The 16,816-nt window shown below is 41.6% G+C and overlaps 1 protein-coding gene across 2 annotated transcripts; it reads right to left on the reverse strand.

Annotated features, from left to right (window-relative positions):
* Positions 1 to 9,044: 9,044 nt before the first annotated feature.
* On the reverse strand, positions 9,045 to 14,941 carry CZH9orf40 (chromosome Z C9orf40 homolog). 2 transcript variants are annotated; one of them, XM_086629152.1, is made up of 2 exons: positions 14,591 to 14,941; positions 9,045 to 10,656 (listed from the first exon to the last, which is right to left on the reverse strand). In XM_086629152.1, exons 1-2 carry the CDS (start codon positions 14,933 to 14,935, stop codon positions 10,501 to 10,503), a joined length of 501 nt encoding a protein of 166 aa, XP_086485278.1. In that variant the 5' UTR covers positions 14,936 to 14,941; the 3' UTR covers positions 9,045 to 10,500. The 2 variants fall into 2 exon arrangements, with proteins under 2 accessions (XP_086485278.1, XP_086485277.1); XM_086629151.1 differs by having other exon boundaries at positions 9,045 to 10,652; positions 14,578 to 14,935.
* Between the last annotated feature and the right edge of the window lie 1,875 nt (positions 14,942 to 16,816).

Here is a 16,816-nt window from a genome sequence, read left to right on the forward strand (position 1 = left end):
AACAGAAGGCAAGAATGAGGACAGTCTTGAATATTGAATTATACACAGCCAGGATGCCACGTGTTCTTATGGTGTTTTTTAAAATCGGATTATTCAGTGGTTGCAACAAGTAGTTACTGGTATCTGAACATGTCCCAAAATCTTTCAAGATAGTTCAGACATTGTATTTGCGTGAAGAATTATTCAAAGTCAATAGGACTGTCTGCAGAATTTATTCTATGAGAAAAGTTGGCTTTTAAAAAGTTTTTATTAGTCTGTAATTTGCCAGGAATGTAGTGGGGTAGGTTTTGTCAGCTTGGTCACAGTCACAAATACCCAACCATCAATTCTCCTGACATGCATTCTATAAATACCTTTGAAGTCAGCGCAGACCCAGAGAACAAAATGTGATGGTACAGTTTAGTCTCGTTACAATCGTGAATACCTTCTGTGCTTTTAGTGATAGTACCATGGAAACCATCATACTGCTTCCTAAGGCAGGATGTCACTGTCCGTAATGGAGAAATAACATTTCAGATGGTGTCATTGGTCTCTTCCTACTCCATTTGCTTAACAGAGGTAGGAAAATGAGTGAAGAAAGCCTAAGAGGCCTCAGTGTAGGGGTGTGTTCAGCAGCTTTAAGATGCAGCAGTCTCCATCTCTTGAGAAGCCCTTCACAATGATGGAGAGGCACAATGTACTTTTGTAGGGTGACAGTCATGGAGACGAGCACGAGGAAGATGCAGGATCGATAATTACTTCAGTTGCTGTGCTTAGCTCAGTATTAGAGGACTTCTCAGATGATATGTGTAGTTGAAGAGTAACATCTTAATTTTTTTTTACATTTCTGAGGAGCCTTTCTTTAACATTAACATAATCCCTGCTTCTAAGAATAAGAACTTTTAAGGAGTTTGTAGAATAGCCTCAGGGGAAACTACCTCTGTTCGGTTTGCTCTATCATTCCTTCTATCTCTCAGACTAGTTAATAGATTTTTCAAACATGTCATCTTTCAAAGTACTCCTGAAAGATGTGAACTCTGACTTTTCAGCTCCCTTGCCAGGGTCAAATGACAGTCACTTGGATTCTTTAGTGATGTGACCCCAGAGCTTTCAAATCCGCAATTCAAATCAATTCTCAAATACATGTTCTTTTCTTTCCCACCTTTTTTCATACCAGATACAATGTCTCACAATGTCTCACAGGGACTATACAGAAGGTAGGACTGGGAGGATGGAGGTTTGTGTTACTACTCACATTCAAAGACATGCCAAAGCAAATGCTTCAAGCTTTAGAGGAAAGGTGATGAAGAAAAAACTTCCTCTTGAGACTGCGAAAAAACAACCTTATCCACATGACCTCTTTATTTTGAACTAACCTAAATCTATTTACCTAAAAATTACACGTTAAACAGCTATGAATGTACTGGGAACACTGTGCTTCACAACGGAAGGGGGCAGCCTGTCCTTTCGTGACCCACAGCTGAAGGCAAGAAGAAAACCTGAAGATGCTTATTAGGGGTGTCAGTCAAGTGCACCGAGTACACACTCTCTCAGAGTGGAACATGCAGAAGACTTAAAGCGATGCCAGACCATCCCGTGTAAGAAGATGGGCTGATTCATGGAGAACAGTATTGCCCCAGGCCAGTCTTCCAAAGGCTGGAGGCAGCAGAAAGCACGTCCATGTCCACATGACACTGTGCCTTTGAGATATAATTGCTGACTGCTGTGCAGCAGAGCCCACAACACTTGGCTGCTGGGTTTCACAGGCTGTCCCAGCGATTGTGGGGTTTTGGCAAGGGCTCCACATCGAGCACAGCCTGACGGCAAGGCCACAGCACAAGAGGTGAGTGACCATATGGATTCACCGTATGAGCTGGATCTGGTCTCCAGGGCGTCCCTTTGACGACTCCCCACTGAGAGGGGCAGGCAGAAGATCCATGTAAAAATACTGGGATGCCAGTGTCAGTTAGGCAGGGGTCTGTTACGATTCTGGTTTCTTTCAGGCTGTTTTGAGGAGCTAGCACATACTACGTGATGGAAACACGCCACATCATGAAGCTTCAAACTGATTAACTTGGCTGTTCATTGCTGGCTGCCCAAGTTTCACCTTTAGGTACTTAGATTTCTAAGAAGAAAGCAAAGCAAATTCAAGCTTACTTCTATTTAGCAAATTAAGAAGTTTGTTTTGGACTTCTCTGGGCCAATCATCCCTTTCTAAAACAATTTTCTTCTGCTATGACCCAGTGCCTTAGCCTTTACATTAATTTTTATGTTAATGTGTTTGTCAATTGCTATATTGTGTTTTTAAAGGGTTGTTTCTAACATCACAGAAATCGTTACTGGTAACTGAAATCATTCTCTTAAATAGTTACCTCATATGAAAACACCTTATGTGCTTTTCTTTCTGAGGAAAAACTGACCAGTCTGGAAGAGGAAATGAGTTTTGTTGCATTCTCGGCTCAAAGTGGTATAATTGATTATTTTTTTAAAATATATTACATGACCAGATAGACCTTTGTTTTTTTTCTAAGAAAACACACTAAAAAATACTGTTGTTTCCTTGACTACTTGAAACTTGTTAAAAAATTTGTTCTTGTAAATGCTAACAGAGTTTCTGCTCTATACTGTGAGCTGTCTTGACAGCACAAATCTTCTATAGGCATGAGTACCCTGCGTTTAGAGAACTGTTAAGTCAGAAAGTACATCTCAAAAAATCAAATTCCACTACTCCAACCTGTAGTAAAACAGTACCACTGAAAGAGAGAGACCTTTGAAATCCTACATTTAGAAGGCAAAGTCTTTCTAATTTTCCTTACTGAAAAGGAAAATCTAATAATGCACTTTCATCACTCTCTAACATCAATGATAGACACTGGCAATTGCCACACAATGTAGTCTAAGGAATTTGAGTGTTTTGATTGCTGAACTCATTATTGACGTGATTGGTCTTCATAAATTAGCAATTCTGGCCTCACAAAAATTCAAGACGACCCTAACAAAGATAACAGAGAAATCCCAAACCAATTTGAGGTTGGAGTAGTTAGCAGTGTCAAATCTAGGATATTCACAGATAAACTGCACGGCATAAACGGGGGAGAAAGGAACGCACTGAAACGCGGGTACCAGCATCTGTCTCACAGCTCAGAATAACCGGGAAGAAAGAAAGTGGGGAGCCCATTCTACCTTTCATACTACTTGCTGGCACGAAAACAAGTACGCAAGTAGGCACTCTCAGTACCTGTTTGTTTGACTCAAACCGGCACTACTGACCGAGCTGTGTCCTTAAAGCACTTTGGGCATATGTGCATTGTATGCATGGACTCTTCAGGAAAAAAAACCATCACACTGGGCATCGAAAACATCACAATTTTTCCCCAAAGCCTTGTTGTGCCATAGAAATGAAGGCGTTTTGGTATTTACACTCCAGGTTTGATATTACTGTTCACGTCTGAAGTATACACATTTTTTGCTTCTTAGCCATGCCTTTCCCTCTCATATTCTACTGCATTTCACAATCATATTTTAGAATTATTTTTATGGCTTTAATTTATACAATTAAAAGCTGTCTCTGGTGTCTCTGTATTTGCACTTTACACATTTGTAAATACAGAAGTTTGTCTGAAACAGGTTTTCCTCTTTTCAATCACAGGTTTCTCCAATTCCTAAAATTGGTACAAGTAGAAAAAACAACTATTATGGAATACACAGATACAAGATTCTGTGATTATTTGATGAAAAAGTATTGCAGTTTACAACTGACAGTCATGAAACCATAGGATTTTGGTAGCCTACTTTACGTCAAATTGTAATTGCTTTCTATGCAATCAGAAGCAAAATTAGGCTTTTAAAATGCCAGGAAGTAAATGAAACTGAAAGCAAATTTCATATTCTACAAGTTGAAGCATCGGAAGGAAACATCCACTATAGAGCATGAGGCTTCAGAGAGAGGACGTTTGATACTTCGGGTAGATCCAACGGAATTAATTATTATGTTCCAATTTAATTAGAAAAACACTATGCACTGTTCAAATGAAGGAAGTTAGAAAATTCACCTGTGCAAGACGCAGTGAATAGAGCTCATTTCAATTCACAGCTCTGCATGAGAAAACCTTCCTCTGGCTTACACTTCATTGAAAATAGTACAATACTATTTTTGTTTACTTTTCTCAGTCTTATACTTGGTAAGCCACTTATTTCATCGTATTCCAATCCAAACATGAACCCCGGGTATTCATATAAGAAAACGGGGAAAAAATGTAATGTTTAGCCAGTCCATATCCCTTCTTTCAAAAATTCACTGTTATAAAAGAAGACAAAACAAAACCAGGAAAACTACCATCCACCACAATAATTCTTAAAAGCAAAATAAAATTACAAACAAAAATTGACTTTGCCTCCATCCTCCTTTCACAATTTTTTTGCCCTGGGAATGGTAACATATGAGTAGTAAGAAAACTGGTTTTTTCCTTCAGTAGTGAAAAAGTTATGTGCATAGCTTTAAGAGAAGAACAAACTTTTAAGTCCTTAGAAGTGACTAAGAAGTCATGAACGCTGCTTTTTTCACCCAGAGTGTTTGTTTAAAGCATACTTATTAGTAACTCATGAGTTTGCTTACAAATGAAATATCAATAGTTAAAATAGTTTGCTCTATCAACATCAAATTCTCTAATATAAAGTTTGAAATAGAAATTTTAAATATGCATTCTTTTAGTAAGACTACTTGAAAAACCCTATCTCATACACTCCAAATACATTGTTACCTATATACCAACATCTAAACACCACTTCATGAGTTAGTTTCTTACAAATTAGCACTTACCTTTTTCTTCCCCAAATTCAATGAGTATGTTTCAAGTAGCCTTCAACCACCAGGCGAGGTTTCCATCCAACACACAATCAGATAAAGCTTGCTTTCCAGTTGTAACTAACGGAAACAGTGCAAGAAGTAGTGAAAACAAATTTCCATGTGTTAAATTGGTAGCGCTATTTTGGGGGGGAAGTGGTGAAGTGAGAAACAAGAGGTGAACCAAAAGTTCTTGACAAAACGTTTTCACTCCAATTACACTGAAGACCTTGTGTCACCTTATAACGAGGAACTTGTGACTTGATCTGCCTTTATTTATGTATCACGGTACGGAAATGATTAACATTCATGATGTCACTGCTCAAATTCTCAGTAGCAGTTCATAATAAGAGCAGAGCCAAAACATCTCCCAGGTTCACAGTAGTTTACTGTGTACGTGTGTTGCCACCTAGAGAGTCAAGGTTATAACTGTAGGCATGGAAATAATTAAACCAGCCCAAGCATACTAGCTATTTGGAAATGCTGCTTGGAACGTGAGCTTTGCTGTACGAAACGATGAGTCTGTGCAGTCTAACACCTCTCACTGCACCTGTCATCAGGTGCTTTCATAAAACACACATGAATTCCCCACAACCAATCCGCCATAACCAGAACCAGCTGCCAAATGCTGGACAGTAATTGTCTTTGGTGCCACCTGGAGACATACATTTGCACTCTGTTTTCTACACCAAGGATCCTGTGGATTTTCCAAACACCCATATACATAACGTGTGACATGTGACATGGACAGTGGGATCGAGTGCACCCTTGGCAAGTTTGCAGATGACACCAAGCTGTGTGGTGTGGTGGACACGCTGGAGGGAAGGGATGCCATCCAGAGGGACCTTGACAGGCTGGAGAGATGGGCCTGTGAGAACCTCATGAAGTTCAACAAGGCCAAGTGCAAGGTTCTGCACGTGGGTCGGGGCAATCCCAAGCACAAGTACAGGCTGGGTGGAGAATGGATTGAGAGCAGCCCTTAGGAAAAGGACTTGGGAGTGCTGGTGGATGAGAAGCTCAACATGAGCCGGCAATGTGTGCTGGCAGCCCAGAAAGCCAACCGTATCCTGGGCTGTATCAAAAGCAGCGTGGCCAGCAGGTCGAGGGAGGTGATTCTGCCCCTCTGCTCTGCTCTCGTGAGACCCCACCTGGAATACTGCGTTCAGCTCTGGAGTTTCCAACACAAGAAGGGCATGGAGCTGCTGGAGCGGGTCCAGAGGAGGGCCATGAAGATGATCTGAGGGCTGGAGCACCTCTGCTGTGAAGACAGGCTGAGGCAGTTGGGGCTGTTCAGCCTGGAGAAGAGAAGGCTCTGGGGTGATCTTATTGCAGCTTTCCAGTACTTAAAGGGGCCTACAGGAAAGCTGGAGAGGGACTTTTTACAAGGGCATGCAGTGATAGGACAAGGGGAAATGGATTTAAATTGAAAGAGGGGAGATTTAGATTAGAGATAAGGAAGAAATTTTTGACTCTGAGGGTGGTGAGGCACTGGAACAGGTTGCCCAGAGAAGATGTGGCTGCCCCATCCCTGAAAGTGTTCAAGGCCAGGCTGGATGAGGCTTTGAGCAACCTGGTGTAGTGGAGGGTGTCCCTGCCCATGGCAGGGCGGTTGGAACTAGATGATCTTTGAGGTCCCTTCCAACCCTAACCATTCTATGATTCTATGATTCTGTAAGTGTGCACTTTTTTAATATCCATTAAATTCTTGGCCTTGCCAACAGGAAAAATCAGCAAGCAGTTAACTGTCAAAACAGTGAGAAACCTAATAAATTTACTATTGAACACCGCATTCAAATTATTGTAAATGCTGCTGCGCTGAAGATAGAGCCAGTGCTGAAAATACTATTTCATGTCATTGCTCTGATGACCAGCTACACCTGCACTCCTCTGCTACTCCACTTCTTCATCATCACCTATCTTCCATTCCCCACTATTTTTTTTTCTTTCGTTCTACCATCGTCTACTTACCCAAGACACAGCCATCAATGCAGCCTGTTTTTCATAGTAGTTCTTCACTTCCCTGACTTGGACTGAGCCTTAAGCTTCTCCTGGAGGCTTACTATCTCGGAAACTGTAAATACAGTACAGGCCTTCGATCGACACAAATCAGACCATATAAAACAAGCCCTAAGTTTAGAACGAGACAGAATATCTAAAAAGTGCACCATGCTGGTAATACCACCCTGCTGTTTAAACCTGCTCTGAAACACACTTGACTCCAGCATTTCACTTCTCCTTAGAATGCCCACTCCTTTACTGTGCTACCTCCACACGCAACACTTATCAACCTGGCAATATCCAGATGAACTCTGTGGTTACACTGCACATTTTCTTACTCTTTTGACAGTGGTTCTTCCTCTTAGAGAGGAACGTTTTAGACAAAAGCAAACTCCCAATGACCTAGAGAGAATATAAACTTTTTTTTTTTCTAAAAGTTTAATAACATATCAAATGAAGATCATCAGTTGGTGGGTATTATGCTACACCTGAGTTGTCTTAGAATTTGTGCCGATATTTTATTTCAAAAGCACATTTTCTTATCACTGGACATGAATGCACTTGAACATGCAAATTAAAACATCTTAAGCTTATTTATGGTTTATATACAGTTCTTGAACAAGAGCTCTCTAGAAAAATGGAGTCAGAAGTCAAGACCAGTGTTTCGGTAGCCCACAGTGACACATGGTACGTGGAGACACCAGACACTGAGAAATTACATGTCCTGATCACATTTTTTGACAGCTCTAATGAGAAGTTTACATAACCTATCATTGCTCCCCCTTATCTTGCCCTGACTTCTGTATAACCCAGACTCTTGGAGTAATTTCAAAAGGTTTTCCAAGGCTTTTAAATTTGCCTCTATTTGCAAACAGATGAATGGAAAAAATTCAGCAAATGCTCTGAAAGTATCCGTAACATTCCAGCCCATAACCCCAAGCCTGGAACTAGCCAAGAGGAAACAAGCAGAGGGGAATGACTGGAATAAGCTAAGAGGAAAGTGCTTGCCTACAGCATAATTTAAAATAAAACACATATGTGGCCTCAACATAGTGCAAGTTTAATTTATTATAAAGGGCTTATTTATTTCATTATGCAATAGCTCAAGTGCATATTTCAAAGACAATAAAACCCCCGTCTGGCAAATATAGGGGAGAGACAGATTTCAATGCTAAAACGCAGTCGATTTCCGCGTACCTACTATGTATGAAAGTCCAAGCAGATTTTAAGTGACTAAAGTATGTCTGCAAAGATACTAGCTCATTGTCCTGGTTTTGACTGGGACCGAGTTAGTTTTTCTTTTTAGCAGCTAGAAGAGCTCCATGTTTTGGTTTTAGTCTGGGATCTGTTACGAAAATAATGTTGACAGTGCACCGATGTTTATAGTTGGTGCTGAGACCTCAAGGACTTTTCAGCTTCTCAATTTTTGCCAGAGTGCAGGAGCACAACAGGATGGGGGGGAGCATAGCCGGGACAACGAGTCCACAACTCCCCTAAAGATTTGAACTTGGACTTAAGATCAAGGGCTAAATTGGCCAATGGAGTATTCCATATCACGCAACAACATGCCCAGGACATAGATGAGGGCTGACCAGGAAGAAGTGCTCTTGCTCTACCAATGGCTCTCTGAGAGTGGTCTCTCTCTCTCTCTACCCGCTCCTGCCCCCCGCCCCCTCCCTCCACCCCTGGGATTGCAGACTTATCTGTTTCAGGATCATCTGCCAGGATGGGACGGGTGCCGGTCACCACCGGTCACCGGTGGTGAGCAGTTACATTGTGCATCACTTGTTTGTGTATATTATTTTATATATATATACAATTTATTACTATTAATCTCCTTCCCTTTTCCCTTTTAATTCTCTTCCCACTCCCTGGGGGTGGAGGAAGGTTAGCGAGCAGCTGTGTGGCATTTAGTTGCTAGCTGGGCTAAACCACAACACTAATAATGCAAAATACAGGACTCTGAGAATACTGGATGGTGTGAAATATTATAAAAAACACAAATACAGGAATGCATATATTACCTAAGGTAAAAAACCCAAAACCAAACAAATATATCAACAAATTAATAAATCTATTTCCTCACTAATTTGTTTGGGTAACAGTAAACATGTAATAACAGTCACGTTCTTGCCAGAAAATGAGTTTTTTTTTAAAAAACATTTTTAAAGTATCTCCTAAGACAAGTAGATGTATTTGGATTTAAAAAATATAATTAAAAATGTGTGAGAAAAATAAATATTGTTTAATTATGTATCCAACTAATCTGACAGCAGGTAGAAACATATGCAAACAAGTGCCACGAAATGCTTGAGTCACTAAGCCACTTTCCTTCTTCTGTGGGTACTAAAAGACCCTAACAGTCTAAATGAATAAGCAATGAACAAATACAGACATTTTATAGAACAAATACTGAAAACGTTTCCAAATATTTACTAAGAAGGCTGACAAGCTGACTATTTTAAGCAAAAAGACCTAATGAAATGACAAAGTTATAGAAACAACGATCTTAAGTAATAGTCAAGAACTTCACACAGTAAGTCTTAAAGTTTTCAAATGCACACAGGTAAAACTTTATTGGCCTTCAGTAAATACATTCTTTAAAAAAATTTTTAAAAATTCACAAGTTGCCTTCTTCAATGATGATTCCAGCAAAAATACAGTGTTTGCTATCCTCAAAGACAAATCACATTTGCAAAGTCTGACAATCTACTATTAAAGGCAAGTTATTTCTAATCATATTTCAACTTGTAAATAAATTACAAAAGACAAGCAGTAAGTTTGTATTTCACAGCAAAAAACACTAGCTCAATGAACTTCCGCAGAGTTTTTTTACAAGGTCCATAGTCTCTGCAGAACCTAGACCTCAGTCAGTTAAGCGTGAAAAAGCGTATGCAGTGACTTTACATTGCATTTTCTTGACGTGTCTGCACACACCTGCCATTTCAATGCTACCGACTGCTGTGGTGCTAACACCACAAAGAATGAGAACAGCATTAACTGCAGAACGGACCAAAAAACTAAAAGCTGGCTGCCCACTGCTCTGGGTCACATGGACAGGAGAGTATGAAAAACTTCCAGAACAGTGGCAGCTCACAGAAGAAAAGATCCCCTTTTCCTTCCCCCTGCCTGCCACACTTGATTTTGGTTTGCATAGGAGAAGGAATGTTTTCTCTGGTTTTGGTAGGCTCTTATTTTTTGGTTCAGCTATTACACAGAAAAACACATTAAACGTCACTACAGTTGGTGTGCTTTATGATAAATTCACATGATAAATATTTCACTTTCAGCTACCACAGTTACACCTTTTTGTTAAAGACAGGCAAAATTATTTTCTATTTCCTTTGAACATGTAACATAGCCACCTGTTTCTTTTAACTGCATCCCAAATTTCTCATTTCCTGTAGTCTTCTTTCAGCCCGCCTCCATGTCTTCAAGCATTCTTGCTAGACATCATGGCCTGCTCCACACCATATACCTCTGGACAGCCTCCTGTGAAGTACCTAATGGTGACTGTCCTATCCACTCAGACAACTCAGATTTGCTTTTACAGACTAACGTAACACTGTTTCTTCAAGAAGGCAGGCAGAAGCATGCTTATTTTTCTCTCACGTAGAAAAAATTGAACCCAAATGGAAACGAGTTTCCCGCGAGTAGATGCACAACTATGAAACAATCGATCAGGTCTCCATTTCAGTCTCCATGGTATCAGTCCTTGAAGGAGTTTTAGCTTCTAGTGGAGTCTCTCCATCTAGGTTGTGAATATCAGACAAGTCAATAGTGGGCAATGGTGCTCTCCAATACAGGAATGAGTTATACTGAGAGAAATCTTCTTGCTTTGAAAAGAGACAAATAAACAAAAGGCAACAAAACATTAATGTGTATCACAGCAGTGCAAAACAATAAAAAGAAACTTTTATAAAATAAACTAAACCAAGGAAGAGTTACTGAGTTTTTCCATATTAACAGTTCTTGTAATTTCATACAGAAAAAAAATATGAGCTATTTCTGAAGAAAACACTAGAGAAAATCTCAAGCAAATCAAAATTCAGTTTTGCCCTTTCAAATATTCTTGCAAAGAACTACAGCACAACCTCCGGGAAATACTTCCATAACTCCGCCAATTTCTTCAACTTGCAATCTTCACACAGAACGACACTGTAAAACTCGTGCAGTTACTGGACTTCACATGCAAAAATCATTCACTGCTTTTTCTTCTCACAACGGCACACAAACTTCATGCACGTTTAGAAGTTGGCATTCAGAAGAAGGTATTTAGTTATTTTACATGAATTCAGAGGATGATACATGCAGGAAAAGTAAAGTGTTGGGTAGTGTTTCTATTACATCCCTCTTCCTTTTTTCTGTATCTACATTTTGTGCTCAAGTATACACGAGAAAAATGAAGATCTCTTCTAGGGGCAGGGAGAGGAAAGTTTAAGAACTGGTAAGTAGTACAAGAAAAACCTTAGAGGAACATGTACTTATTTACTACTTTGCAATCATACAACTATTATCTTTTTTTAATCTCTGTTAGAAAGCACACTGTTTGTTTATAAACACGCCATGGTTATAAACAGTGGCCAATCTGTACACGTTTCTATGGCCATGATACGCACAAGAAGAGGAATTCTCAAGTCATTCCTTAGGTCTTGAGCATACACCTTCTTCTGCTATGTAAAAACACTGAATGCTGCCACAAATCTAACATGATGCATTTCCACAGAATATTGGCTTGTATCTTTCCTAACACACAATTCGAATTTTTAAATCTTTTACTTTAATGTATCTTCCATAACAAGTGCTGAACAGAAGTATTTTTAACAAATAAACTGATATAACTGTTTTGGTATGGCTCTTGAAAAAAATTCATGCATGTCTACCAGCTCTGCAACAGAATAAAAAAAAGGTAAAAATGCAATGTTCAAAAAATAGCTTAAGTATCATCCATAAACTCTCTCAGACATTGGAAAAATGATGCTTCCCTCACACTCCCCAAAAGAGGTAAGTACATAAATTCACCACACTTTCCATTTAAAGAATATGTTTTTCTATTTGTCATACAACCCTCTCATGAACTACAATTTGTTGGCTAGGTAACCTGTTTTTACCCCAAAAAACTCTGCATTATTCCAGACCTGTAACAACTGAGAGAGGCGTGAAAGACACTTCATAGCAGCAAGATGGCTGCCTGCCTGTAGAGCACTACTAATGTGAATCTGCTCATTAGGAAAAGATTGCCTTCAGGGAAAAGTAAAGAACCAAACTTCCCATTAACTGGAATCGAGACCAAAACCAGTTGAATGATATAATGCCACAGGAACAGAGGACTGATGATGTGTAAACTGAAAGAAAGCCCAACTGTAAGTGGTTGCACACATCTGCATCAATTTTTTTGTGAACTGAAGTTTTCGTGCTGCGCAGCGCTAACAACAAACAGCCAAGCGCAAAAGAGAAAGGGAAGATTTTCCAGCCCATATTCTGACCTAGGCAGCGCCACTCACATGGAACTGTGCAGGGCAGGTGGCTAATAAATTCTTTGAAAAAAATCTCCAGCAATGGCGTTTCAGAAACTGCCAACTGCCGTTTCAAATTCTCCCTGTGTTTAATCTGAACTCTCCTTGTACTTTAATACGAAATTGCTGCTCACACTACGAGAGAACACCCCTGTGCTAGATGTTTTGCATGCACAGAGTCAAAGACATTATAATCTAAAACCTCGTAACTGCACAAATATGCATACTCTTAATTTTGGATTCAGACTATGTATAGGATTAATTTCAAGAGCATTCATATCTCTGGAGCAGCAGCATTTCAGTTTATCATTATTTCCCAGAAAGATTGAGTGTCGAACTGAACAAGTCCGAGAAGCATACAAGACAGGCATAAACACTAAATGTTAATACAGAAAATGCAAAATAAAGTATCAAATATTCACATTCACCTAAGTGTCTTTCAAAATAGGTTTTGAGAGGAAACTCCAGCAAGGCAAGGAACATGCAGCAAGCTCAGTTTCTACGGATGAAGTTGTTAAATTTTTAAGGAGTTACTTTTCCAACTCTAGTTGCAAAGGTGTTTTTGTAAATAAAACTCAATAATATTTATTCTCTGGCCAACTGTAGCATAACTGGAATTCCTTGTAACGTGAACAAAAACGGTGTAAAATTAACAGTATCTGTATCATGCTTATTACTGTAATGAACTACACAGGCTACAAACAGGAAAAAATGCCAACATACAGCTCTTATTTTCAGAAATGTGTAAAAAACACCATCAGAAATATCTTTGTGAAAGATTAAAGACATAAAGGTAGGACACTGCCATTAACTAAGCTTTACTTTAAAGGAAAAATGCTTTTTATACAATACTGTACTTAGGGAAACCACCTGTTAAAAATACAGTCCTACAAAAACATTTTATACAGAGAAACACTCTTTGTTGTGTGGAAATACGGGCGCTTGTTGCCTTGCTACCACTGCTAAAGCTTACACAATTACATCTAATAACCCTAAGGATAAGTAAATAATTTAGCCTCATATTTGTGATGGAGTAAAACTTTTCCATAGAGGTTTGCCAAATTTGTTCAATTTGCTTTGCTTCAGAAGATGCTTGTTCTCTCTCCAGAAATGCAAGATACGCTTGCATTTAAAAGGTACAGCCTAAAAAGGATGGATAATTTTCTTACGACACATAATTTTTTCCCCCAATTCCTTTGTGCCTTAATTCTACCATCCATCGCAAGAAAACCCAAACAAACCCAACCAACCAAACCACCACCATAAAAAACACCAAAAGGCAGAGCCTCAGAAAGAAAAGCCACAATCTTCTTTACAGACCACAGACAGGTGTTAAACTATCAAAGGACTGATGATCTTTTCAAAGCCAGAGCCTAAAACGAGTTCAAAGTCTATTTGACCTGATCAGACTTTCCACCACGTCTCCGTCACTGGATCAAATACTTTGGTCTTATTTAAAAGGTCCAGCTGGGAGGAAAGGTGAGCTTACATGTGTCAAACGTCCAGATGGGCACGAAATTCAACTGCGTTTTATTTTTGCAAAACTAAAACTCTCTTGGTACCATATTTTGTTCCATTGTGTAATATGTGTTCGAGGCCAGGGAGAAGAACGTACATAGTTCCAAGTTAACCAGGAACATCGGCAGTCAACTGCACGTTTCAATACATGCTGATCTGACCAAATAACTGATCCCCTTCCCCTAACCACTGCCTTCGCCAGACGTTTTACTTCTGCTACTAAATGCGTATCCCAAACAAGAAGTTAGGAAGATTGTCAGATATGGCAGTAAGCCTGCCCTGCAACCTCCAGCAACAAAGATGCTATTAAAATAAACTCTTCAAGCTTTCATCGTTCTTCTGGATGGGGACAGGGCTGAAGGCAGACTTAACTAAGGTGAACTCCAGACAAGATGTTTCCCATCAGTTTTGCTATAGGAAAGGGGAAAAAAAAAAAAAAAAAAAAGAAAAGCTAGAAATATGACTTCTTTTGCATGGAGAGAAGAAAAAAAACCAACTTAAGGAGGGAGGGAGGTTAACACCGGGAGGCACAGGACGGGCTCAGGCCCGCGGGTCGCCGTCCGCACGGCCCGGTGCAGCAGGCCGAGCTCGCCGGCCCACGGTAAGGCCTCGGCTGCCGCCGCCGCCGCCGCCCAGGATTTTCTCTCCCCGGAGGCGAGCCGCCCGGGCCCGCCCACGGCGGCATCACGGCGGCCTCCGCGGGCGGCCTCCCGCCGCCCCGGCCCCGCTCCGTTACCTCAGCAGCGGCGGCCCGCTCTTTGCTCCCGCCGCCGGCGCGCGCTTCCGCCGCCCGCTCGTCCAGCGCCGCCGTCAGCCCGCCGCGCCGCCGCCGCCTGCCCGCCGCGTCCCCCTGCTCCCCTCGGGGGCTGCCTCCCCGCAGCCCGGGCCGCTTGCCCGGCGGCGCCTCAGCCTCCTCCAGCTTCCGCTTCGGGGCGGCAGGGCCGGCGCTCGCCGCTTCGCCCCGGGGGCGCCGCTCCGGAGCGGCGGCGCGGGGGGAAGGCGGCAGCAGCGGCGGCGGCTCGCGCAGGAGCCGTTTGACGGGCAGGTGACACACTAACGGCTCCGCACGGCGCTTGGCCATGAGGCGGCCGAGCGCCGGTGGCTCCGCGGAGCCCGCGTCGCCCCGCCGGTGCCCGCCCCGCCGGGCAGCGCGCATGCGCGCCCCGCTCGCCGCCAGCGACCGCGCGGCCACGGGGCGGAGCGCTGCGCGCGGCCCCGCCCGTCGGTGAGTGACGGGCGGGGGGGCGGGGCTACCGGGAGGTGCCACCGCCCGCCCGCCCGCCCCCGGAGGCCGCCCACCGGCGCCCCCGCGGGGATTCCTGAAGCTACCGAGGTTTAAGCAAGGGCGAAGGAAGCAGGAATAGGGAAAGCAGTCAAAGCCCACACCTTACCTAGCGGTAACGGATAAAATCAGACGTGGGCGACTTGACGTCATACTGCAAACTTTAATGTCCAAGGAAAACCGAGTCCATTACATGCAGCGTAAACAGTGGGAAGCTCACACAGAGGTATGACGCTCCCCCTCACCTTCGCAACCCATTTTAGAGTGTACTACGTACAAACAAAAATAGAGGATACTTTACATTTGTCAAACTTACTCCATGTACAGAAGGATTACACCGAGGACGAAGCGGCGTTTTATTTTACACCCCGGAGCACGTACAGTTCGACAGCGACCGAAATCAAATGGAAATCAAATAACACCTCAAGCATTCTTCCCCTCATGTATACAGCTGGAAAGAAGAACGTGATCGCACTCAAAAACACACAGTCATCCCTGCGCATAAAAACACAAGTGATGAGTTTTAAGAACTCGTACGCAGGACTGCAGGTGTAGCATCACCAACTCACACAGCTTACTCACAAGATTATTCTGCTTCCAACTCTTAATGCAGCCCTTGTAATTCAAAAGGAGAACACTGGGGAAAACTGGCATTTTCCTGATTAAAAATAGCAGCACATCTCTACCTACCTGATGTAGGCAGATAAAAACAACACAAATCCAGCCCAGCACTTGTGACAACATGGGGCGGCAAAGAACAAAACCACCAGAAATCAGGATAGTGACATTCAACCAGAAAGCAAGAGTTCGGCCGTCTATTTGTGAAAAACAGAAACACCACGTTTCGAGTGTAACTACAGACTGGGCAGGAGGCAGAAATTGGGTAATTTTACAGATACATACGCTACTTGGCAACAGGGTAATCAACACTCACCTAACCTAACTAACCTCCTACTTCAAGGAGGTTGAAAATTAAACAAAATACTAATCATGTTCCACCTAAGGAAAAAAATAACCAGAACAAAAGAAAAGAATCACAAATTCTCTCAAAAAATACATTAAATAGTACGATAAGGAAATTAGAGCAACTTTTTAATTATCACTGGTTTTAGGTATGCAAGGGCTTTTTTTTTTAATCTACCTGTTCCAATGGCATTTCAGCTTTAAACACATTTTTCTTGGGAGCACTGTAGAACTTTGACAGTTCATTTATGGAGCTAAATCTTTGTGGTGCACTTTGAGGGGTAAGAGAGAGTTCAACTAATAGGAGTTTAAGGAAAGCTCTAATTGAAAACTTCTGTAGACCAGAAGAAGCCTTTAGTCTCAGTAAGGATTCTGAGCAGAAAAGAGCACAGTATTGAACATACCCAGGTGCAGGCACTTTTATGTAGTGCTGAAACTATTAGAAAAAAGTCTGTGTTTTACCTCCTTGCAGACTTTCAGTTTAGGAACAAAGGCACAAATTTCTAGCCTTAATGAGAAAAATCCAAAAGCCAGTAACAAATCTATTGGAGATGTGATGAGGACATCACCACAAAAAAGGGGACTAGAAATAGTGGGAAACACACAAGCTATTGTCTGGTGCCATTATGACCAAATATGAAAAACCTTCCATTTCTTGTCATAATGTTTTTATATTGTAAAGAAATTTCTGAAAAGGGATGAAAATGGTACTTAAGG

The sequence above is a fragment of the Tauraco erythrolophus genome, chromosome Z (genome assembly GCF_009769465.1).
Source record: "Tauraco erythrolophus isolate bTauEry1 chromosome Z, bTauEry1.pri, whole genome shotgun sequence".
Taxonomy (NCBI): domain Eukaryota; kingdom Metazoa; phylum Chordata; class Aves; order Musophagiformes; family Musophagidae; genus Tauraco; species Tauraco erythrolophus.